This window comes from Ictidomys tridecemlineatus, chromosome 8, assembly GCF_052094955.1.
Source record: "Ictidomys tridecemlineatus isolate mIctTri1 chromosome 8, mIctTri1.hap1, whole genome shotgun sequence".
Classification (NCBI taxonomy): Eukaryota; Metazoa; Chordata; class Mammalia; order Rodentia; family Sciuridae; genus Ictidomys; species Ictidomys tridecemlineatus.
In genome coordinates this window covers 64,685,149-64,711,315 of record NC_135484.1, presented here as the reverse complement: position 1 = coordinate 64,711,315, position 26,167 = coordinate 64,685,149, and the positions used below count along the sequence as shown (strand labels likewise).

General features: G+C 34.2%; 1 protein-coding gene across 2 annotated transcripts in view; it reads right to left on the bottom strand.

Annotated features, from left to right (window-relative positions):
* Mms22l (MMS22 like, DNA repair protein) overlaps positions 1-26,167 on the bottom strand; it is a 119,324-nt gene that overhangs the window by 19,803 nt on the left and 73,354 nt on the right. For both annotated transcript variants that reach the window (XR_005732913.2, XM_005338013.4), the window contains exons 15-19: positions 11,858-12,051; positions 7,164-7,314; positions 6,098-6,249; positions 4,920-5,062; positions 430-589 (exon numbers count right to left, since the gene is read on the bottom strand). Coding sequence is in view for 1 of the 2 variants with exons in the window: in XM_005338013.4 (XP_005338070.2) it covers positions 430-589; positions 4,920-5,062; positions 6,098-6,249; positions 7,164-7,314; positions 11,858-12,051 (800 nt within the window). In the remaining variant the exon portion in view is untranslated. The remainder of the gene's footprint in view (positions 1-429; positions 590-4,919; positions 5,063-6,097; positions 6,250-7,163; positions 7,315-11,857; positions 12,052-26,167) is intronic.

The following is a 26,167-nucleotide window of genomic DNA, read 5'->3' as shown; positions in this document are numbered from 1 at the left end:
TTGTGAGAAACAAAATTTGAAGCATAAATACCTTAATGCTCATATTAAACCTCCTGACCTCGTTCATACAGAGTAGACCATAAAAATAAAGGAAGTGGGGTTTTCTGATGTTTTAAATTCTAATGAAGTACAGGTAAGTATTAACAAAAGCTCTATTTTAGTTATTCAGGTATTCACAACGTAACTTACAGCAGACTACTGCTAACTGTTTTGATATATTTTCTGTATTGATCACAATTAATTTTAATATTAACACAAACATAACAAACACAAGACCAACATGAATTATTTTAAGCTAAATCACTGTATTTCAGATTATTATGACTTTACGGAGAATAAGTGATTTCACCAGTATATTTCTGTCCACCCTGATACTATAGGCTCAACATAAGGAAATGATAGTAGGAAAATAATGTCAAGAATACATACCCATCATCCCATAAGTGAGCTGCAGCCCTGCACTGGAAATTTTTTTTCCCAAATAGGGTTTTATATATTTTAATACTTCACCAAGGTATTCTAAGGACTTTGTGACCATAGCAGACTTATCAGAAAGTGTCTGGAGATTCCTGTAAGTTGTACCAACAGCCTATAAATAAAGGAAAACAATATTTAACTTTCCAGGTTTTATACAATAGGGACTTAATTCCCTTACCCCATACATACATACCCAATACAGTTAGGCCTTCACCCTTAACTTTCCAATAATGATTCACAGCAATTAAATTTCACATGAAAAGAACTAAATCTTGCTTTGTATAATTAAAATAAAGGTTACAGGAAGAATAAAAAAAATCAATTCACCAATAATTATTTATAGGAGGTTTCACTCAGCAAAGTATCACTGGGGAAAAAAAAAAACCACCCACAAAACTGGTGTATAAGAATGCTGTAATGAAATCACATCAAGACTACCAAACAAGGAAGCTCATCAAATGTATGTGACTGAGGACTCAAAAATCTCCAAATTCCTACAAGGAAAGCCTATTAGTAATGTTACCATATCCCAACAACTAAAACCTGTATAAAGTTCAGCTTTATGATAGAAATAGACGTCCCCCTACCTCCCAGAATTTTCTTTATGAGTCTGCTAATTTAATAATAAATAAGAGTAAGGAGGGAAGAAGAGGAAGGGAAATAAGAGAATAACATCAGGAAGGTGGGAATAAGTAAGTAAAGCCACAGAAGAAATAAGAGAAGCTATTGGATTAGAAAGTTTCAAGAAATTAGTAAAGTTTTAAAATCATTTTTGGAAACTTAGAGTGGATTTCAATGACCTAAACTAGACCACAAATAGCACCAATACACATAGTTAGGGGATCTCCCCAGCCTTGCCAGCTGCTCCAGGTGCTCCAGGTGCTCTTAGTAGACATGAGGAAGGAGAGAAAGCTGGATTTACTGCACTGACCTAAGGTTGAAAGTTTGTAGGTTTGACCAAAAGACAAAAGACTACAATTGTGAAGGTACTGTTAAAAGTAGTTGAAGTAAGTCTCCAAGGAGGCTAATTAAGGTGGATGGGGGAGGAAGAGCAAACTTGAAAGGATGCTGTAGTTGAAAAAAGTGGCAGAAGGTCATAAAAGGGAGTGGAAGGTCACTTATGACATGGAGGGATGGGAGTAACATTTCAGTAAAAATTATTTTCCAAAACAAATTAATGAGAAGAGTAGTAGTTCTTAAACATTTGTGCAAATCTCTTTACTGTCCAGCTTAATAGAAGTAGGCTTTATTTCTTATTTCCTTCTACATGTGATTCTTATGATCTGTTACAGAATAAAGAAAATCTTGCCTCACAAGTACATATAGGTGGAAGTAGTATTTTGACAAATTTTTCAAATAACTGTGGAAATTTCTCTTTGCTATTAGACCAAAACTTAACAAGTGGTATTTTTTGGAGGCCAGTCAAAATGAACTATGGAACTAAAGAATCTGAGGAATCTAAAATGATGTCATAAAATGATGTCAGTGGACACTTCCTACATTAAGAGATCTTGGCATATCTTGTACTTAGAATAGATCTTTTACCCTTGAATGCTTGTTAAAAAGCTTGCACTGGTCATTTGGAAAATTCTGACTCCTTGAATCACACAGCTTCCTGATGTTGACACATTTCATTATTGATATTGGCAAAAAAGTCATATGCATTAATACCAACACCATTCTCATAAAAAAAGTCATTAAGTATCAAGAAGCCCTCAAGCTCACAATGACAAATACAAGCTTTCCAAAATTCTAATTTTCTTGAAAGCTCAAATTATATTATTAGCAACAGATATTGTCAGTTGTTTTCTTTGAAGTAATGGGCTGGCTTACTTCATTCATTTTTGAAAAAAATGTCTGCCAAATACCCAAGTCTGAATAACCACATTTTGTCAGTTGTTCTTTCAAGATAAAAGCAATCAGCTCAGCTTGCAACTCAAATAATTACACAAGTCTTTTCATTTAGACAACCACATTGCTTTGGCATGCAGCAAAAGTGCTTTCAGTGCACTTTGCATTGTCATTCACAGAATATTAAAAGAATATGTACTCAGGGTCAAGATTTAATAAAATTAATAATTTTATTTCTTCATTAAGGATATTCTTAAGTGAACTAACTGACTGTTTTTCCTGAGTATATAAAAGTGTAAATTATCATGGCTACTAATATAATCTTAGGACACAGTACTGACTCATGCTAAAGCTTTTGCATGATTTGTGCTATGTCAATATAGTTTTGAGCTTTAGAACCTCTTGACAAAGTATCAGTAACTCCCAGGAGCCTATCAACCATACTTTTGAACTTTAGTACACCCAAGGAATCTCAATTTTTTTTTATGTTTAGCTCTAATCTCCCCAGACTAAAAGACATGCATTTCTTAGTACATTGACTATGACAACTTATATCATTTCTGTATAGAAAAGAATTCACACTGCAGGCCAAATGCTGATATCCTTAAAAAGTCTTCCATATCAGGTAGGGCCTTGGGCCTTTATAGTTTTAGGGAAGCTGCTCATTATTCCCTGATAAGAATGGCTCACTGTGCCAAAAAAAATCTGTACAAATAACATTGCTATGTCAAATGCCTATTTTCCTTTTGTACATCTGGAATTCTGAAAGTGCAAGGCAAAGCAGGTGCATGTAACCAGTTCCCAATAAATAAAAACCATGGACAGTGAATTGCTAATGACCTTCCCTGATAGTAAATATTTCATGTCTCATCACTACTCCTTGCTGAAGAATTAAACATACCCTGTGTTTCTCCTTCAATGAGAAAAGACACTTCGAAATTATGCGTGGTTTCTTTAGACTTCACTGCCATGTACCTTGTCCCTTTGTTGTTTGTGCTTTATATGCTTTCTTTGTAACAGGTCATGGCTGTAAGTACAACTATATTCTGAGTTCCAGTCTCTCACAACTCCCCTAGTGAATCACAGAACCTGCAGATAATCTTTGAGACACTTGATAGAACTATAAACTAAACAAGTCGCAAAGTGAACTTCTTGCCTACTTACCCTTGAACCTAAATCATGAAGTTCCTATTTCTCCTTAAGGTATCATCACTTTTCTGGTTACACACAGTATTTATTTCATATCCACTTAATCTTCAATTCTTTCCAAACTCTACTAGTTTCTGGCTGATAACTCCCACACCTTTAAATATATTATTGTTTCTAATTTTCATATAAAAGTCATTTAATCAAATCTAACCTACTTAAAAATCTTCCTACTCTTCGCAGGATAAACTATAAACATCTTATTAAAATGCTCTGAAATTCTTTACCTACTGATTGATCTATCAACAAACTGACACTAAGCATATAAGACCTTGCATCATTTTAAACTCTATATATGTCTTATGGTCTCTGACAAGTGAAAGTTCTGGTTTTTTAAATTTCTAACATGCCTTAGGTAATACTTTGCAGCACCTAGTTAAAAACTATCATTTGTTTAATGATAAAAGAAAAATCAATTTGGGCTAAATTATATTTAGGAAGACTAAATTTAAAGTATAATACAACTCACTGGTAGGACAGCACAACAGAATGCTTGACTTCCTTTTCTGATCCAGTAGGGTTCCAAGCAAACAATAGGTATTTATTTAATCGTGGGTTGAGCCTCAGTCAACAACTAAATGAAGTGCCCAACAGAAATGTATATTTTGCATCTGTATGTTCAATTACTAAATGTTGTTAGTGTTTATACAATATTTTTAATTTTCTTACAATTGTACTTTAACTTAAAACTTATGGAAGAATTAACATTTATGTAAAAAGCTTATTGGTTGTAATTATTTTCAGTGTAGTTAATGCCAACCACTCTGTAGAAAACACTCTACTTTTACTGTGAACCGCTTATAAAAGACACTAATTTACACACATTAATGACCTCAACTGGACTTAGAAAACAAGCATTATCACACAAGATATATTCTTTTAAAATTAATAATTTAAAATTTAAATGGGACTCTTTATTATTTAGAAAAACCAAACCACATGGATTAGACTTTAAAACCTCAATCATACTACATATGAAATAGCTAGTATACTAAGGCTTACAGTGTTTGTCATAGGGCAGTAAATACTCAGCTAGAACTATAATGAACCCTGTACAAGTAATTTTAGTTTACAAGTGCCCAAGAACATTACTATCCAGCAATTTCAGTAATAAGACATTCTTAAAATTTTGGGTGGCCTTAGAGTAAAACTTTTATGTAGTACTCTTTAGTTTTATTATTCTTCATTAAATGTAAATTTTCTGCTGTCCTACAAGTGATTTGTACTATACTTTAGATTCAATTTTCTTCCTCCAGAATTTTATAATAGCAGGCAACTGATAATATAATTCAATTTTTTAAAAATTAAATTTATAGAAAAATTTTAAGAACACTGATCAGTACAGTACAATTAGTAACACAATTATACTAATAAATGAAAAATACCTCAAGGAATTGAACAAGTGCTTTTTTGGGGTCTTCTGGAATGGGTAAATATCCAACTTGTGCCTTTGAGAAAATATCCTTTACTTCTGAGAGTTTAAATAGCAACCTTGTCAATTCAGCCAACTGTTCCACATAATCTTTTTCTGTAAATAAAATCACATATTTATTATATAAAGATATATAGTAAAATAAAGTTTTCAATATGCTGAATATATGTATATATGTGAGTGCAGGGGATGTAACTCCTTGTTTATGACATGCTTTTTTTAAAATTCAAATTTCCATAAAATTAAAGAGTAAAAGTTTTTCTCACTTATGAACAACTTAGCCCAAAAGTCATTCATGTAAAGCCAACTGATATAGTAAGATATCAGAGAAAATTTAAAGCCTTTTTTCAGGGCAGCCCTGCTACAAATGGTTGGAAAAAACAATTGAGGAAAAGGTGTGTTCTACAGAAATAAAACTGTATGAAATATTTTTTAAAAAGTAACCAGAGTCACTCAATGACTAATAATAAAGCAGAAGAAAGGTAAAATATCTAACAAAAATAGAATAGAATTATTCACAATTGGATATTTTTCTTTTTGGGTACTCATAGTGTGATATCTGGTAATACTTCAAATTTCCACGTTTTTGTGTGATAAATTTTTTCAGAGTAAAAGAAAATAGCTTGTCACCTGAGGAACAAGTTTTTGTTCTTGGCTTCCAAGGAAACAAGTTCTTTTATCTTGATAGCAGGGGAATTTGTCATATGTAGTCCAAAAAAAAAGTGTGTGTGTGTGTGTGTGTGTGTGTGTATACACACACACACACACACACACACACACACACATCAAGAAAAAGAAGCAGGGTGCAAAAGGTAAGAATAAATTTCTGCTTACATATACACTTAATTATAAACATACTTTGTATATTTTCTATTAATTTATATAATAATCTTGGGCTGGGGTTGTGGCTCAGTGGTAGAGTGCTTGCTTGCCTCACATATGTGAGGCACTGGGTTTGATCCTCAGCACCACATAAAAATAAATAAACAAAATAAAGATATTGTGTCCATTTATAACTAAAAAATAAAAAAGATATTTTAAAAAAGTTATGTAATAATCTAGAGAGCAAAAAGCTTTCCATAGATACACCCTCCATGCCTCACCAAATAAATGCATACACCACTCACTTACCAACTGCCTGCTCAGAAATTGCATCAGTAAACAAATCATCAGGTCCAGAGAGATTTTTTATATACATTTGCAAAACACAACGGATCCATGATCTTATAGTTGAGGATTGAAAGGATACACAGCCTGAATGAGAAAGTGCTTCACACAGGGTGCTGTAAAGGCAAGTTGACGCATATTAAAACAACAAGAACAAAAATGGCAATATATTCCCTGAGTATAGACAGCAAGTAAAGAAATGCAATCTAACATCTCCCATGAATACACTTGGTCTCACTCATCTTTCAGATAAATACACTAACATAGACAGGCATTGCTGAAAATGAATACTACAGATAATAATACTATACTCAAAAAGAAATGCTAGATAAATTTGTGTTGTCATGTGTAATGTTCTAATTTTAAACTTTCCTTTTTCCATTGATGTTATAAGCCAAGGGAAAGGTTGAGGAAGCATATGGGTGAAATGGGAAAAGCAAGGGGCTTATATCTAGATAGGTGAGATGATAATGAAGGAAGCAGAAGCAGCAAGTAGAAGAAACAAAAAACAAAACAAAAAAAACATCGAAGTGGCCTTTGGAATAATTAAGCAGAGAAGAGCTCATGACCATATGAGGAATGGGTAAAAAAAATTATAGACAAAACATATGTATATGATTGTCTCCTGACAAGTTCCACCCCTATCCTCTTCCCCGTTCCTCCGTTCCACAGGTTCAAAGATTACCCCACATGGGATTCGAAAGCAATATCTCCAAGAAATTTTAAAAGTAATCCTTGTCATGAAGCCAAAGACCTGGCTAATCTGTTCATAAGAATGGGGATGGTATACAGAGTTTTGAAAGTGCTTAACATTAACAAAAAGAAAAAAAAAAAAAGCAACCCACAAAACACAAGCTAGCTTTCCTACTATGACTATTGTAAAATGTTGGTGTATCTGAAAGCAAAAAATCTTCCAAATGAGAATATATGTGGAAAAGATAATTTTTCATTTTAGATAATTCTTACCTTACCAGTACACTGATCTATTAGGGATTACATTAATAAGTATGACTGAAATAAGGACACATACCTATTTTGTAGTAAATGACTTAAATATTTTGCTACAACTTGGGGGCAGATGATATCATCCCAACCATAAAGTTGAATTATTGATATTACTGGCTGAGGCTGAAGATCTGACGGAGCAGTACTTGGCATGTCCGCTGCCAACAAAGTAAAATCTAGATTTAAAATGAAAGAAACTAAGGTGAGAAAAAATTTTAAATATCCCCTCATCCAATTTATTTAATAGTGATAAAAATACCAAATAATAAAATGTCATATCTAGAAATGTAGAACAAGCAAAAAGTTAAAACTGAACTAAATTCATGTTGTCAAAGAAATTTCTAATAGCATCATCTAGATCTTCAAGAAAGGATCAAGAAGCATCTCTTTCTTATCATTGTGGATCGGTACTAGATTCTTTAACTCAAGCTGGAGGTTTCTGCTTGTATGTCGCCATCAAATCAAAGATACATAAAAAAATATTTCTAGCATTTACTCTTTTATAATTAAGCTAATTTATTTGTTACTTATCACAGTGAGCAGTTCACTCTTACCTTAAAACACAAAATTTTCCTTAATAGTAATCTCTATAATCAATCACACCCCACCTTCTTCAGAACCCAAAGATCTAGGAGCCAAAATTCTTTAATTTAATTATGTTATACAAATAACACTTCATTTTGTGATTTACTGGGAACCCCATCAATTCAATTTGTACTACACTGATTTATGCTTGTCAATCAATTGTTTATGAAACACTGCTGTCTATGTAGCTTTCTTCAAATGTGGTTTATTCTCCCATACCCCTAACACTTGACCTACAAATGAGTTTAATTCTTGATCCACATTGCTGTTTCTAGATCAATGTCCCTTTTTCCTTCCCAAAACTCCTACCTTTGAATGTCATATATATCATCAGATGGTAACAGCCACTAATTCTTCTAACTCTCTTATAGTCACCTGCACTCTCCTAGTTTACCCCTTTCATGCCGAGCTGAGTAGACTGTCGTTCATTATTATTCTCTCCAACAACAACCTTACCATTGATGTTTTTTCCCCTAGTATCTTAGCCCTTCATTTCTTGGCACTCCTCCAAGAAAGAATATTCCTCCATTCTACTTCAGACAGTCCCATGGTGATCACAGAAACCTTGGCATTACCAATAACCACAATCTTTCCATAATTTTACTTTCAAGTGCTATACCTTTTGATCCCAAATTTGCTTTAGTCTAGGACCCTAAATCCAACAATTCTTTGATTACATCAGGGCCTATAATCTACTGCACCCACAACTCTTTCCCTACCTTCCTTGTGTTCACGTCTTCCCTTCCCTCTTTAGGGTATTTCCCTTTACTACACTCATTTATGTATGCCACCAACTCCCTTCAACTTTTCTTGATTCACTGTACTTGCCTAGGGGGGGAAAAAAGTTATCTGTTTAATTCCACTTCTTGGCCTCCTCCTCATAAGTACCTGCACTAGCATAAATGAGAACAATAATGCTGATGAATATAATTAGAGACTTCATGTGGGGGCCCAACCCCAGCCAGCAGTCCAACATTTCCCTAGTCCATTCAGGCTTCTATTCTCCTAGGCAACTATCACATATCTTCCCCTTCCTCTTTTCTTTAACAGCCAGCAACTCCTCCCTCTAGATCCTCACTTATTTACTACTTCACAGAGAAATAAGAAACATCATACCAGTACTACCACAACTCCTACCACATTCACCCTGCTGCCTCCATCAGGGCCCATTTACTCTCCCTTCTCCTTTTCTACTATAAATGAACTAAGGCCAAGTTCTTCTGTGGGGTCCCTTCTTCTCTCAACACCAAAACAAAAGTGACATTTTTGCACCATCCAATTTTCATTTACTATGGAACATTCTTGTAAGTATTAAATACACTGAAATTTCTTCCACCTTACTTAAAAACAGAAACAAACCCTTCTCTTTGACTCTACTGCTCTCTCTAATTCATTCCCATTTTTCTTAAATGGTGATATTTAAAAGATTTATCTATATTTGTAGTTTGTTATTCTTTTTACATTTTCTCTTAATTCATCTTTGATCCACTGAGTATCCACTACACACAAATTGCTCTTCAAGGTCACAAATGTCTTCCTTCTTGTAAAATCCAATGACCAATTTCAGGGCTCATCTAGCTTGATTCATCAGCAGCATCTAAGATGCTGTTGATTATTTCCCCCTCCCAGTTTCCAAACACTATACTTTCTTTTTTTTTTTTCTTTTTACATGCACTCCTTTTTGTTCTCCCTTCCTATTTCTCCTTATCTTAATTTCAGTGTAGAAATATGCTATGGCTCAGGCTTCAAAGTTTCACCCATACTTAGACTATTGGTGATCTCCTCCAACATCATGGCTTAAAAGACTGTCTATAAATGGGACAGTTTCCAAATTTAAACTTTCATCTTAAACTTCTTCCCTAAACCCTAGGCTTATTATCTAAGATTCCATTTTAAATGTCTATTTAGGTTTTAATATATATTTAAAACATTGTATCCAAAAATTTTTTAAAAAATCTTAATTTTCTCTCAAAATATCTATTTCTGTCATAATCTTTCTCATCTCAGCAAGTGGCTATAGTTACCTTTAACTTCTTTTATTAACTGGTTACCTTGCTTGATCCACTTAGCAAATTCAAAATACTTTCTCTACCTTCAGATGAGAAATCTGACCATTTCTCACCAACTCTACTGCTAACACCTTAGTCCAAGCTGATCATTTCTGGGATATTGCAATAGGGCCTTAACTGGCCTCCCAACTTCTCCCCTTGCTCCCTTTGTCCAGTGTCAACTTGCTAGCTTGAAGGATCATACTGTTTGTCTGCTCAGAACTTACCAACAGCTTCTAATCTCAAAGTAAGAGCAAAAGTCACTATAGTCATTTAATGAGACAAAATGCAACCATCTTGCTCATATCACTGTGTTCTCTCACCCCCTTTCATACTCCATATGAACCTTTATTGCTTCCCTATAGTTTTTCTTTCAGCTCTGGACTTCTACAGAGCATGATCTTTCACTTCCTTCGGGTGTTTGCTCAAATGTTACTCAGGACTTACTGACAAGTCTATTTAAAATTATAAGCAGGGAGCAGTGGCTCATACCTGTAATCCCAATGGCTCAGAAGGCTGAGGCAGGAAGACTGCAAGTTCAAAGACAGCCTCAACAACTTAGCAAAGCACTGAGTAACTTAGCAAGATCCTGTCTCAAAATAAAAAACTAAAAGGGGTGGAATGTGGCTAAGCGGATAAATGCCCCTGGGTTCAACCCCCAGTACCACTCATTCACTCAATCAATCAATAAAATCACAACCTGCCTCTGGCCTTACCCATTCCCTTCTATATTTCTGTTTCTTTTCACAGGATTTATCACAATCTAACAAATTACACATTTAAAAAATTATTTCTTTTTAGCTCAATTTCCCACTAAGACTATAACCTTTATGAGATAGTCTTGTTCTCCCTGACCCCCCCTTGATAAGTTCCCAATGCTTATAAAAGTGGGTATATATAGTGCTTTTTAAATGAAGGAATGATTTTCTCCTAAATGGTGAGTGTTTATTTCAAACCAAAACCAAACCCACACATTTTTCTTTGTATTTACATACTATTTATTTTCAGAACCTAAGATAGCACTGACTTAATAAATGAAATCCATTTTTGTTGACTAAGTGGCAGCTAACATGACAAATGTAAGAAAGCTAAGTTATATCAGCTATTAATAATGGCTGTGATTAAACTGATTGAATACCAATATACATTTTCACTGATATTACAGTAGTTGGAAACCACTGCCCTGTCATAATTCTTTAATCTATAATTGTAAAATCTTAATTATGAAAATGCTACCAGAATTCCAGGTCTTTCAAATTTATAACATTCAGACTTTCATGTAGTTGCTTTTAACTCAGTTTCTTCATCCATACCAGAGTAACATAAATGTTGGCTTACATCTTAGGCTTTAGAAAATACTATATTTAAATACATAAAATACCTATAGTTACCTTTAATACATGTAACAACTACACTGATTTGTCTATTCCATTAATTTTTAATATAGTTTGGGCAAAATACATATTTGAGAAGGATAATGATCTCTTATTTTAAGACAACTGGATATATGCAAATATTTGCAAAATTTTGCCTATGATTCCATATGAATCAGACTTCTCTAAATCCTAAGGACTATGCTTAGACCAATAATCAAATCAAGTATAAATTACAACCTAAAATAGAGGCAGTAAAAGTCAGAATGATAATATTCTATATATTTAATGTCATTCTTATCTCATCTTCTTGGTGTTGAAGTGGTATTCATTCTGTATTCTTTACTCTTTACACAAATTAGTCTTATAGGTAGATGTCTGCTCACACATTTGAAAATAAGTTATTCAAATTAGATATAATCAAATGACACTTTACTTTCCAAATATTACATGTACAAGCAAAGTTTGTGTACATTGTTTTTTTAAGATTGAAAATTACTTATTTTTAGCAAATATAATTAATTTAATTTTTTAATAATAAATAAGCCAGTGGGTCCTAATTTAAAAATATATAATTCATTTCATCTTTCTGGCTGTCAAAATATTTATTACACTGTTATAAAGCAAGTTTGTTACCAAGAAAATAGAGGGAAATACTGACAAAGAGTTTGCAAAAAGAGAAAGTAATTAATGAATTAACAATTAATGCTGACCTGCAGCTGCATCTGCAAGTTGTGAGGGAGGCACAATCTGTGCCATTCTCTGACTCTTCAAAAATGAAAAGAAATGTTTCCACAGTGCACCAGCAATTGCAGCAAGGTGGCGCTCTTTAGCCGATAATGAAGACTGCACAATTAGGTCCACATTTTCCCTTTGAAGTTCCTGGCACAATTGTTGATGAATACTCCTAAAAAGAAATAAAAATATAGTTAACAACCAAGAAATGCTTACAGAAATATTAATTAAATACATTTTTTTGCTTTTTTTATTCATATCATATGAAAACTGAAGGACCGTTTTATATAATTAAAACCTTTATGACAAGACATAATGCATTTCTGGTTATTTGATGGATGAATGATGGCATATTAAACACCATAAAGTTAATGTTAATTACTAATGTCAACCATTAATTATATGCTTTTTAATATGTCAGATCCAAATGAGAAACAGGCAGCTTCAGAATGAAGGTCTGCATTTTGCAACTCATGTATGACAAGTGATTTTACTCAAATCTAGACATGAAAACAATTTTTAAGCCATTTTCTCCTGAAGGCTTTAGGATATAGATACACTAGGAGTGAGGTTAGTACATTTGGCTTGTAAGTGGTATTTTAAATTAAAAAAGTTTTCCTTGTTTAGTAAAGACAAGGACTGTGTGCTATTGTATAAAACTGCTGGAGAGTCTTAGTCTTAGTACCTCAGGCCAAAAAAACCATAATAAACAGTAAATGTTCCTCTTCATCCCAATTCCTTACATTTCGATTCATCATTTAATTCCCCTTTCTATTTAGTTAAAATGAAAATTTAGATATTTCTAGACCTTAACAGAAACATCTGCAGGAAATTGGGGTTACCAAAGTAAGAAGGAGAAATACTCAAGAGATTTTCTTAGTGATCTGGAAGAGAAGCCATTTATGCAGTGTACCCAGCAATTAACAATACGATGTATTAAAGGCACAACCATAATATTTTTCCTGTTTCTATTTATATCACAGCCAGATCAACTGAGTGTGGACATAACTGTATGGATATCATCCTCCCATTTGTTTTTTTCAATTATACAGAAAGTAGGGAAAAGTAACCAATAAAAATAAAGCAGAAGGCTTCCTTTGACAGAAAATAGTATTCTACTAAGAAAAGTAAACAGCACCTAAAAAGAATAATATTATATTAATCCTAATACAGTATTCTTTTTTTTTTTTTTTTTTGGTACCAGGGATTGACCTCAGGGGCACTTGACCACTGAGCCACATCCGCAGCTCTATTTTGTATTTTATTTAGAGACAGGGTCTCCGCAAGTGAGTTGCTCAGCTCCTCATCCTTGCTGAAGCTTTGAACTTGTGATCCTCCTATCTCAGCCGCCCAAGCCGCTGGGATTACAGACATGTGCCACTGCGCCCAGCTCTAATACAGTATTCTTGATGTTTTTAAACAGTTTAGGGATAGTAGACACTAGAAAGAACTATATGAGACAGAACTAATACACAGAATTCCACAAAATGACCAACTGGTTATAAGACCACATCTTAGAAGATGTCACATGATTCCACACAGGAAGTAAAAAATTGAAGCATAAATTATAAAAGATTTGGATCTTGTACTCATGTATATTGGAAATCTGGCAGTCATGGTGTACTACTTAATCCTACTTTAAGTACTGAAAAAAGTATACAAATTCCTGGGGAAAGAGCATGTAGCAAGTAACTCTCACAAGAGCTAACCGAATATCTGTTATGTCTTCTCAGTTTAACAACTTGACTGAGATGCATTCAACTTGAACTAGTGGCTAGAGACTGTTTCAGGACCTTTAGCTTAGATAAAATGAATAACAAATTCCTAAAATTCATTTGGCAACAAACTCAACTGCCTATATCAACATAGCAAAGTTCATGAATACATTTCCACACACTGAATTCCAAGTAAAATAATACCACCATTTCAAGTACCCTTTATAGCTTTTTCAAAGTATATTGGTTTCAAAAGATAATGAGTAATGTATTGAACTTGGGTAGGACATATATTGTTCACTACCTCTAAATAAGCCACTTTATTCACTAAAGCCTATTCCTTAGGAAGGAGTAACGTTTTTTGATCAATCCCTATGTGTTAGAAATTCTTTTAATTAAAAATCAGACCCTTAGCTCTCATGAGTACCAATGTTCAACTCAAAATGGATTATAGACTTATAGGTAAGACCTGAAGCTATAAGACTACTAGAAGAAACAGAGTAAACACTTCAGAACACTGAAATGGACAACGAGCTTTTGGATCAGACACCCAAATCATAGGAAACAAAAAATAGACAAATGGGATTATATTCAGCTGAAAAATACAGTAAAGGAAATAATCATCAGAATCAAGAGTAAACTAACAGAACAGGAGAAAATATTTATAAACTAAGGCTAATATTCAGAATATAGAGTAACTCTAAAAAAAAGTGATTAAAAAATCGGCCACAGATCTTTTTTCCCACTTTTTAAAAAATTTGTTCTTTTTATGTATACATGACTGTAGAGTGTATTTTGACATAGAATACATACATGGAGTATAACTTCCCATTCTCGTGGTTGTACATGGTATAGTTTCACTGGTTGTGTATTCATATATGAACATAGAAAAATTATGTCTAATTCATTCTACTGTCTTTCCTATTCCCATCCCTTCTCCCTTCCCTTCATTCCCCTTTGTCTAATCCAGTGAACTTCTATTCTTCCCTTCATCTTGTGCCACAGATCTTAACAGCCTTTTCTCAAAATGGCCAACTGGTATATGAAAATATGCTTAATTAACATCACTAATCATCAGACAAATGCAAATCAAAATCACAATGAGCCATTTACCTTACTCTAGTAATACTGTATATTATCAAAAAGACTAAAGATAACAAGTGCTGGTGAGGATGTGGATAAAAGGAAACCCTTGCACACTGATGGCTGGAATGGAAATTAGTACAGCCATTATGGAAAACATTATGGAGGTTCCTCAAAAAATTAAAAACAGAGCTAACATATGATTTGGCAATCTAAATCCACAAATGAAATGAAATTGGTACATTGAAAAGACTTCTGTACTCTCATGTTCACTGAAGCACCAGTCATACTAGACAAGAAATGAAAATAATATAAGTGTTCATCAACTGATGAATGGATAAAGAAAATGTGGTACTTATGCACCATGGAATACTATTCAGCCATTAAAAATGAAATCTTGTCATTTTGGACAACATGGATACTACTAGATTATGTGAAGTGAAATAAGCCAGGCACAGAAAGACAAGTGCCGCATGATGTCTCTTATATGTGGAATATTAAATAGTAGATCTCAAAGAAGTTGAGTGTAGACTGGTAGTCACCAGATGCTGAGGAGAGTAGGGCATAAGAATGGATAGTTACAGTCAGTTGGAGTAACAGTTGTGGTATGCTACTACACAGTAGGGTGTTATTTCAACAACAGTATTCTGAATGTTTTTACTATTTAAAAAAATGATAAATGTTTGAGGAGACAGGTTTAACCTGATTTAAACATTACACAACATACAAATGTATCAAAATATCACATGAAACCCCATTAATATGAACAACTTTTATATCTTTATATATCAGTGAAATAAAGAAAACTTTCAAGACACCTCTATGATAGTTCATTAATCCTCTTTATATGATGAAGCTGATAGCAAAAAAGTTAAGTGATACGCTCAAAGGTCACATGGCTATGAAGAGCTGACCCAATAATCTGAACCTGAATATGACTCTTAAGTCATGTTTCCCTTAAACCCAGAAAGGTTGAGGCAGGAGGAGAGCGAGTTCAAAGTCAGCCTCAGCAATGGCGAGGTGCTAAGCAACTCAGTGAGACCTTGTGTCTAAATAAAATACCAAAATAGGGCTGGGGAATGTGACTCAGCGTTTGAGTGACCTTGAGTTCAATCCCTGGTATTCCCCCCACCAAAAAAAAGAAGACTTTCTGTCTTCTATATATATGAGTTTGAATAAGAAGAATGATCACCTGGTATATTAACACAGAACAAACTTGTTTAAGACCTTATAATGATCTCTCTACTCATGAAGAAATCAAAGAGTGATAAACGCAAGAAGTTCCAAGAATATACCATAATGATGTCTGAGAGAAGAATCAAAATTCTGCACAATAGCCAAACAGTTAAAAATATACCATGCAGTGGCAGACAATTTTTTAAAAAAATCAAATTTTCTGAACAAGAAAGCTAACTACACAAAGATTACTGAAAAATAAACAGTATATTAGAAGTGGTCATTGCACATCTACTGAAGGCATATTTACAAAACTAAAAATATGAAGAGTTTCCTCACTATTCGCAACACTGTGAAAGAAAACATATAACACGCATGAAATACTGTAAGGACCCTCATATAGTTCTAGAAGCCACGTCTATTTTATGAGTAATTATCTTACTTTCTTCAATAACCAGTAGACAAATATGAAAGTAGATTAACTGCACAAAAGGCAAAATGTGATTTATGGTCAAAAAGTAAAGGAAAAGATGTGAAATCTCCCAATATTTGGCAATTTTTGTTTAAGACAGATTTTACACAGGTTAAAATCATTTTGGAAATATACATGTGTAGAAATACACGAGTAACAAGTCCACTTTACATTATAAAGGATGAAATACAGGATACTGGGAAAGAAATATGCTGAATTTCAAGTTGTTCAAATTGTAGCTCTCATAATAGAAATAACAGCAACATCCAGCATTTATTGGTATTTACCATGAGACCAGCACTGTGCCAAGTATTTTTATAAGCACTAATTCTCACTCTATGAGGTTGAAACAATTATTATTCAAATCTTTTAAATGAGAAATTGAGATAAAAAGAAGTAACTGAACTGGGTAACAGATTAACAATGCTACTTAAGAGCTAGGTGACATTGGAGAAAAAGGATTCCCAATTCCTGTTTTCTTACGTCAATATGAACAATCAAGAATTGTTCTACGTCCACTTAACAGGCTTACCGTGAAAACCACATGAAATAATGCCCCCGAGTGTTCATGAGTCCATCTGTAAACACCCCCACGTTTATACACCCACTTATCCACGTGTGTCCTATTACTTCTATTTCAGCTCTGTTGTCTTGATTCCTTTCCTTTCCTCATTATGTTCAAGGGCTTTCCTGATTCCTTTATCTGACTGCTCTTGAGCCCCACTTTCTGAAATGTTTTCCTGTTTTTACCAGCCTGCTGTTTCTTCCCTTGATTTCACATATTCACTTACCCTCCTCACCCCCCCACATCCCCAGACACACACCAGAGACAATGGAACTCGTACGTGGCTGGTGCTGCCTGTCAGCCTGGTCTCCAAGTTGTTGACTGATAGTTTAGATAGGTTTTTTGGAATCCTTCCTAGACTACTGCTTATGGGGTTTCCTTCTAATCTTAGAATATGCTGGTTTTATCTGTGACTGATAAAGATATGATTCTGTATGTTATCTTCTGGGTACTGAGTTGCATGTTTAATATTTCTCATATATTATGCCTTGAAACATAAAGAAAAGAAAAATTATCTAATGATAGCCCTTTCACCACAAAGAAAAAGTGTAATACAATAAATGTGACTGATAAGAGCCAACAGAAAGAAAGGAATTAAAAGCAATAATTGAATGCCTCTTTAGCACTATTTCAAACATGGCAACTTTAAAAATCTATATTAGTGAAAAATATAATTGGAAGTTCTATGTTAAAAAGTTGTTCCAAACCACTGTGGGTTTGGATTATTCTAAGTATCATATTGATCTAACTAATGGAAAACTGAATGCGAACCAGGATACTCTATAATTACTTTTAGCTCAGCTAAACTCTCTGAAAAACCTTAGATACTTTAAATTCTTTTGCTATACTTGCCCACATCTATGAAATAGAGCTATGGTCTTCCTTATTACCCAGAAGGAATATAACATAGCCAAAATAATGACATGATCAGAAAAAAAAAAAAAAGTTTGAAGCTGAAAGTTACCCTAAAAATCATCCAATCCAATTTTATGTTTAAAAAAAAATCAAAAAAGAAACAAGAATTTTAAAAAAGCCTCTAGGTACAAAGAGCCTTTTACAAAGTCTCCTATGAGAGAACAGTAGCTTCAGTGCTGACTCCCAGTCTTGTGCATGCCCAGGTGAGCAGGAACAAGTGATAAACCAGAATCCAGATGGCAATCAGCAATCTAGGTATACTTTGCAGCATCCCCAAGTACTTCAGTATACCTGTGTCGGTGCATATACAGCATATGTGGAGCAGGGAGTGAGGAGGTGGTAGACAAATGAAATAATATATGAGATTAAGGCAAGGAGTGTGCTGTTATGGTCATGGAGGGATGACCCTGGGACAAAAAGCAATGTTGGCAATGATGCTTACAGCCACGTATAATATACCATTAAGGAAAAAAGAGCTTCTCCAGAGATGTAAGGAGAATTATCAGAATGAACTCCTGCCTAGTACAGAGGAAAACAGCTTGGAACACTGGAAAACTTCTGAAACTGTTTTTCATCTGTTATATGGGAACAGTACCCTACTACTCTCCATGAAGCTGCTGAATTATGAAATCAGTGCATTCCAGTGAAAATTCTTTGTAGACCATAAGGCAAGATAATAAGGCACTTTGGTCACATTGCTACTGCTTCTAAATCCCAATAGCTATGTTCTTAGAGGCAGTAGAGCATCCCTAGAAAGACAAGGGCTGTGAGGACAGATATGCCAAGACTATAAACCCTATTTTACCAACTATTAGTTGGATAGACCTTTTTTCATCTAAGATTTTTTTTTAAATAAGCAACTGTATTGTTAGCCAAAGAATTAAAGATTGTTTATTGAGAATACATACAATAACCCTATTCTAAATGTTTTTAATTTTTGTCAACCAATTTCTTTTGTAGGTACTATTATTAATGTCATTTCATGAACAAGGAATCTAAGTGCAGAGAGGATAAGTAATTTTCCTGGGTCATTCTGTTAATAAGCAGAGCCAAGATTTGAACCCTAGCAGTCAGAAGAGCTTCAAGGCCCCACCTTATAATCACTATGTTATGGTTGTCTCCAATAACATTTATAAACTAAATAAATAATACATGTTTCAAATATCATATTGTTGTCTTCATTCATTCATTTATATACTAAGTTCCTATTAAAGGTAAATATAAAATAGTATAACAGCCAAGTTATACATTGAAATTATAATAATTCTGGGGAGTGTAAACTATAAGGGATCTCTAAGGTCAATTACGTATGATTACCTAAAATTTTCCTATGACCCACAATTGAGTTAATTTTCAAGATTAGGAAAACAGAACAAATCAGAAAATCAGTGATGAATCTAACAAATTAAACATTCCTTTTTTGGGTTAGCTTCCCATTACTGTGATAAAGTAGCTGACATAGTAAACATAAAGGAGGAAAGATTATTTTGGATCATGGTTTCTTTCTTTTCTCTCTCTCTCTCTCTCTCTCTCTCTCTCTCTCTCTTTTGGTTCTGGGGATTGAATCCAGGGGTGCTAAACCACTGAGCCACGTCTTCAGCCCTTCTGTATATTTTATTTAGAGAAAGAGTCTAACTAAGTTGCTTAGGGCCTTGCTGAGTTTCTGAGGCTGACTCTGAGCTTGCCATCCTCCCAAGCCACCTGGATTACAGGTGTGAGCCACTGTATTTGGCTTGATTCATGGTTTCAAAGGTTTTAGTCCATGGCTGCTTGGCCCTGTTGCTTTGGGTCTATGGTGGCAAAGTCCATCATGGCAGGAACATACAGCAGAGGAGAAGGCCTGGTCACCTCATGGTAGCCAGGAAGCAAACAGATAGAGAAGGGAACAGGATCCTAATATCCCATTCAAAGCATATCCCAGTAACGTAATTTCCTTTCACTGGGGCCCCATATCTCAATAACACCATGTACTGTAGACCAAGACTTTTTAAAACATGGACCTTTGCAGGAGATTTCAGATCCAAACTCTATAGCACTATAGTAATGCTGCCTTATGGTCTTAAACAGTAACACTGGTGAAGTGCTTAAAACAGAGTTCTGTCCCAGTCTTAAAAGACATAACCATGTCTTTTTTTCCACTGGTATGAAAATATGCCAATAAAAAGTGATAGTTTCTTGAAGTCACCCTTATATTTTCATTTGATCAAAGAGGAATTACTATAGATAAAAAGCAGAGTCACCAACAATGCTTACACCAAATACAATGCACCATTAAGGAAAAAAAAACTTCTTAAAAGATGACTTATTATATTTGTAGATATTATATATTATATACATTATATGTTATATATTTTTATATATACTTTATTGAATATATTTATTTATAGATGATTATGAGTCCCAAATCACTTCTTGAGTTTTTCATTTATATTTCACTACATTTTATGGGTACACTTGTGCAATGAAGTTCTACCTTAGTAGTTAGGAATCTTGACAATCATCAGAATCATCTATAGATCTTCCTAAACATATTAATGCCCTAGATTCACTAAGGATATTTTTGCATCTTTAGGACCTGTTTTAAGTTTGGATGTAGAATATCCCCAAAAGGTCTATGTAGTAAAGGCTTAGTTCCCAGGAAGATACTGTTGGGGTATGGTGGAATCCTTAATAGACAGGGTGTAGTTAAAGATCTTTAAGTTATTAGAAGCATGCCCTTAAAAGTGATAGCAGAACTTCAGTGGCTTCTTCTTCTTCTTCTTCTTTGCTTTTCAAAATGGACAGTTTTGTTCCACCATTTGCTTCTTCTATAATGTGTTGCCTTCCCTCATACATTGGGACCAGTTGATCATGGATTGAAATTTCCAAAACTCTGAGTCAAAATATCCCTTTATCTTTATGCCCTGATCATCTCAGGTGTTACAGCAATGGAAAGTTGACTAATACAGAACCTAAGCATACTGTTTGTTATTGTTGTTGTTGTTTTTAATTCTTAGTAGGTCTAGGGAGGAGTCTGTGAGTAAGCATTTCCATCAGCAAATGCTGCTAGCCCACAGAACACAATGAGTAGCCACCCTCCTGGCTTTCCTCATATATAAACTAGAAATAATATTAGTACTTGCAGAATTAAATTTGTTAATATAGGCCCAACACTTAGAATAAAGCATGGATTCTCTGATTAACAATAATTATTCCATTTATTAAACATTTCCAATTTAATTCTTGCAACAGATAAGGAAATGGCCATACAACTTGTAGCCCATGGGTCACAAAGATCATATGTAATTCTGTACTGGAGGAGAGCTACAAAGTTCTCTTTCTTCTAATCTGTATCTATAAGTGTGCAATTACCAATTCTGAGAAGGAAGGTCACAGAAAGAAAGGACAGGTAAAGACTAGTAAGATGAAAAAGAGAAAAGTAAAAGTATAGAGGTATATAAATCCATTTGCCTAACTCTTGAATTCAGCTCATAGTGTATGTTCTAGGCAGTAGAGATAAAAAATAAACAAAATCAAGGGGGTCTCTGTCCTGGAGTTTATATTCTGAGGACAGACAGATGAGTGACAGGAGCTAATATATCAATTAGGATGATCAGGAAACATCTTTTGAGAAGTGACACTGAGCAAAGACCTAAATAAATAAGGGAGGGAATCCCATGCATATATTGAGGAAGTCCATTGCAGGGGGAAGAAAAGCAAATGCCAAGAAGCTAAGATTGGCAGAGTCTACAGGCTAAGAGAAAAACAAGAAGGCAATGTGGCTAAAGCACAACTGTTTTCAGAAGGAACAGCAGGTAAATTCAAAGAGGTAGCTGGGTTCCAGATCATGGAAATATTTTCATTAAAAAGCCCCACCTGATGAATATGCATTGTTTATACATATGTACATATATAAAACTACCTGTCACAATATTCTCTTTCTCCCACGTTTGAATGCTATTTAGTGCTCTCATCCCATAAAAGTGAGCATGGAAGATCAACATGAGCAAGCCTGACCCATAAGCATCAGTATTATTAGCACAACATATTGCAAACACCCTTGGCAAATGGGTGCTCTATCATACACGCTAAATTGAATATGTTTATTTTGTTGTAGTCTGTTTCTGACAATTATTCTATCTCTGAGAGGGCAGTTTAACCGATGTCAACAAGTAATAAGTCTGAATATAACACAAGAATCAAAGGGAAAGTATCATGCTAGATGTTAAGGTGTAAGTTCACAGCTCTTCAAGATGCCATCAAGGAAATGATTGAGGGCAAAGGCCAAAATTAAGGGTGACTAAAGTTCTTTGGAATTCCATAAGAACCTATTAGCACATGAATGTGATGACTCAGGGATTTCTAGAAGAACAGGAGAACAACCATCATCTGATGATGACAACTCATTTCCAAAGGGGTAAGGCCAAGGTAACCTTGCTCTGCTTATATTCAGTGTGGTTCCAACTTCCAGGAAGTCAGGCTTGAAACTGTATAGAAAGTATGTAGGCACAGATAATGAATAAAAGTAAGAGGAGGGACTGTGGCTGCAGTGTGAAACTAGTCAAAGTCCTCCTACCAGAGTATCATATGAGAAAGATTATGAGTTAAGATCCAGGATCTTTTGAGTTAAGATATTTGTCCTTGAGGTTAGGGGCAGTCAGAGGTGAGATGATTTTTGTAGACTCTGACAACAAAATGCACACATCTTTGATAAAATACCTAAACTTGTCATAGTGATCTTTTAGGATTTCAAATGTGGTTGTCTTCCTCATCAAAGTTGGTAGGGTAAAAGTGAGCATGCACATATGTACTGGATCTTACCCAAAATGTTATATGTGGAATTCTCAAGAAAAAAGGAAAGAGTAAAAAAAAAAAAAAAAAAAAAAAAAAAAAAATCCTTAGAAACTGATGGCTAAAAAAGAAAATAAGAATATACTTATTCTCACTATAGGAAAATAGAGTATGTATGGAATATGCCCTCATTTGGGGATAGAGACCACCAATCTAACTTAGCAGCAGTGGAGCTGGTAATAACTGGTGATATTAAATGCCCCTCAGTCTTTATTTTCCTTCATCTTCTTGTTCCTTTCTGTCTCTGTCTTGCTTTGATTATTCTACCATTTACAGAAAACTATGCTTTGACTCACGGAGTACAACAGATGTGACACTGTGTAACTCTTAAGTCTTGGTGACAAAACAACAACAACAAAAACAGAAGGCCATGAAGTTTCTCCATTATTTGCTGAGAAAACTCATTCCTAAGAGTGCTGAAATACCCTGGATAAAGTCTAACTACTTTGAGAACACCTGTGGGAGATGCCACAGGTAGCATTCAGGTCAACAGAATTAAGCCTATTCTTTGGTCATTCTAGCTCAGAGACTAGACATGTTAATAAAAATGCCATCTAGGAACTGTATTCTCCAGCATCAGCACTTCCAGGCCCACTCTTGTGAGCTATCCTATACACTGAATCATCAGAGTTGAGGCTCCAGACATCGTGGAAGAGATGAGATGTTCCTGGCTTTCCAAATCTGTGATCTATACATGTCTGTGAATGTAATAAGAATTATTTTGACAAGGTTTATTATGTTTTAAAGAAATGGCACCCTCTACATTCCTACATACTAAGTAGGAATTAGAGATTCGAAGTCAAAACAGACGCAGACCTGACCTCAAAGAATTCATACTTGGTACAGGTTGGGAGGAAACAAAGAATTTTATTAGAAATATAACCAAGGAGGTAGTATCTGCAATGAAGCAAAGGCAGATTCAGACAAAATAGCTGGTTGAAGTGTCCTAGAAGCCATCCACATGATTTCAGAAATCTAGATTTAAGACAAATGAATGACAAAGGCAAGGGTCCTTTGAAGAAAAGCTATTTTTCCACCCACTCAGCACAAAATAACTATCTCAAATTTATGCTGAGATATTATATAAACATATTTATTCTCAATAAATTTTATTCAGTTCTTATTGCTTTTACATTTCATTAATCGGCAGATCTTTTTTAAAAAAGAGTTTCATTTTAATTTTCCTTAGATATAAGGTATTATGTTTATGAATGTATGGAGCCCATCTTCTACAGCTAATTAAAACACTTCAAAAACTAACTTAGCCCTCTCCTCCTGGCAGTCTTTTCCAAAAACAGCAGTCTATAGCAGTGCTGCCACTTAACAACAGATGCAATCTTTCTAAGTCATCTTATGACTTGTGTTTAGCTAGTGGGGGAATCTTTGTTTCAAAAGAATTCAGGGGTCTTTTTGTTAAAGCTAAAGACTCAAATATTTTTGAGGTCAAATATTCCATATCAATAGGTTAAGGCTAAATTCTATTTGTAAGCATTTTTTCTAATTGATGGTAATAAATTCCTAAAAAGAAAGGTCTAATGGTAATGTTGACTGATTCTTAACTTCATCCACCCAAATGTTTCTGTCACAGTGAAATTTGTTCTATAATTTACATTAATGGACTAGGTGTATCAATAAATATCAAAAATGTCCAGTTTCTTAATCCCCCTCCATTTAAATCAAATTCAATTCAATGTCAACAGATTGTACCAATGTATAATTACAATAGCTAATGCATTGGGAAAGGTAGTGTTCTTTGATAAATAATTTTTGAAACCTCTTAAGCATTCTACATCCTCTGTATTTCTTTCATGCGCAAGAAATGTAGTAAATTACACAACCAGATACACTGACCATTGCCAATTGTGCTACAGAATTTAAAAACACGATTCTGATTCTCGGCTCCAACAGTGACAATTTTTTTTTAATTCCAAAATTTAGTGAAGCAAAAAGTAAAAACAAAACAAACCCTAGGAATGTTTTAAAAAGGCTTTTTTTTTTTTCATAAAAAGTACAAACAAACTCCAGTAGACACAATAGCTTAGTCACATAATATAATGCTGAATCTTGGGTACATAAATAAGATTTATAAGCCTATAAACTACTTGGAATTAAGTGTTGTTTTATGTATACATAAATGTATATAGATCTCATCCCTTTTCTTCTACCCTCCATTGCTCTTTATAAACACCTTCTTCTAAGTACAAGGCAAATGTTCCCTCTTGATTTCTCACCCTGAATTTTCTTCTCCCTCATTTGTGTCTCCCCACTCTGAACCTCCATTGTCCCCAACAATCCAACTACAACCTCTATGTACCAAATACATTAATTAAGAAGAAATGCTTAATCTGAAATCTACAGAGTAAAAGCTGTGACTAATTGATGTATATCAATCATCAAAAAGAAATAAGTATAAACTTGTTTAGAACAAATCTGTGTTTAATAGTAAATAAACTTGTTAGTTTTAAATTATGGTTACTCCAGATACTTAAACATATATTTTTCCTACAGAGACACTGCTTACTGTTTTTATTGCAGTTCTTTACAAAGGAAAAAAGACAGAGAGGGAAAAAGTTTTCCTAAAAGATTATCCATTGAGTCAATGATCTGTGGGGGTTTATTATAAAGCTGTTATTAGGCTAAGAGCCCCAAAAGCTTTTATTATATCACTAATTTCCTTTTTGCAAAGCTTCAGCAAATGAACTGATTTATCTGGTTCTGCATACTTGGGGCTTGATACATGCTATTTGTACATGACAGGTTTCATCTGCATCCACCATTGATAACATTTATCTGCACATCAAAAAGCCCATCTCCTTATGTTAAAAAAAATTCATGCATACGCTGGGATAAGAAATGTTAAAGTGGTGAGTAAAAGATATGAGATATCTCATAAAATGGAACTAAACCATAATAAGCTCACCAATTGAGTATGAATGCATAACAGTGGTACAGGAGAAAATACCATGTCAAAAAATGGGAAGAACTGGAAAGATTTTTGCTTATGCTGATAAAGTCATAAACCTTTGCTAGGCATCATGTGAATTTTAACTAGAAATGAGAAAAATTAATTGACTCTCAGACAAGAAATGATAAACTTTCATAAAGCTTTATGACCAAAGCAAAAATATTTCAATACAAATTTTAAAACAGTGCCCATTGCTTACAAATGTCAGTAGGAAAATAACTCCTGAAAGATTCTCTTCGGGCAAAAATCAAATGTGTAGATTGACTGTTACTGTGGTATACAACTAAAACCTTTTGCTAAAGCTTAAATTTCTTACAGAAAAGTAACTTTGCAAATAGATACAAAAAAGTAACCAGGTATAAAGCTTTTATTTCAGGCCAGATGTGGTGGCACATGCCTGTAATTCCAGCTACTCTGGAGGACTAAGGCAGGAGGCTTTTTAACTTGGAGGCTAACCGGGGTAACTTTGTGAGATCCTGTCTCAAAATAAAAAATAAAAATGGTTGGGGATGTAGCTCAGTGGTAGAGTACCTCTGTATTCAATCCCCAGTATCAAAGAAAAAGTAT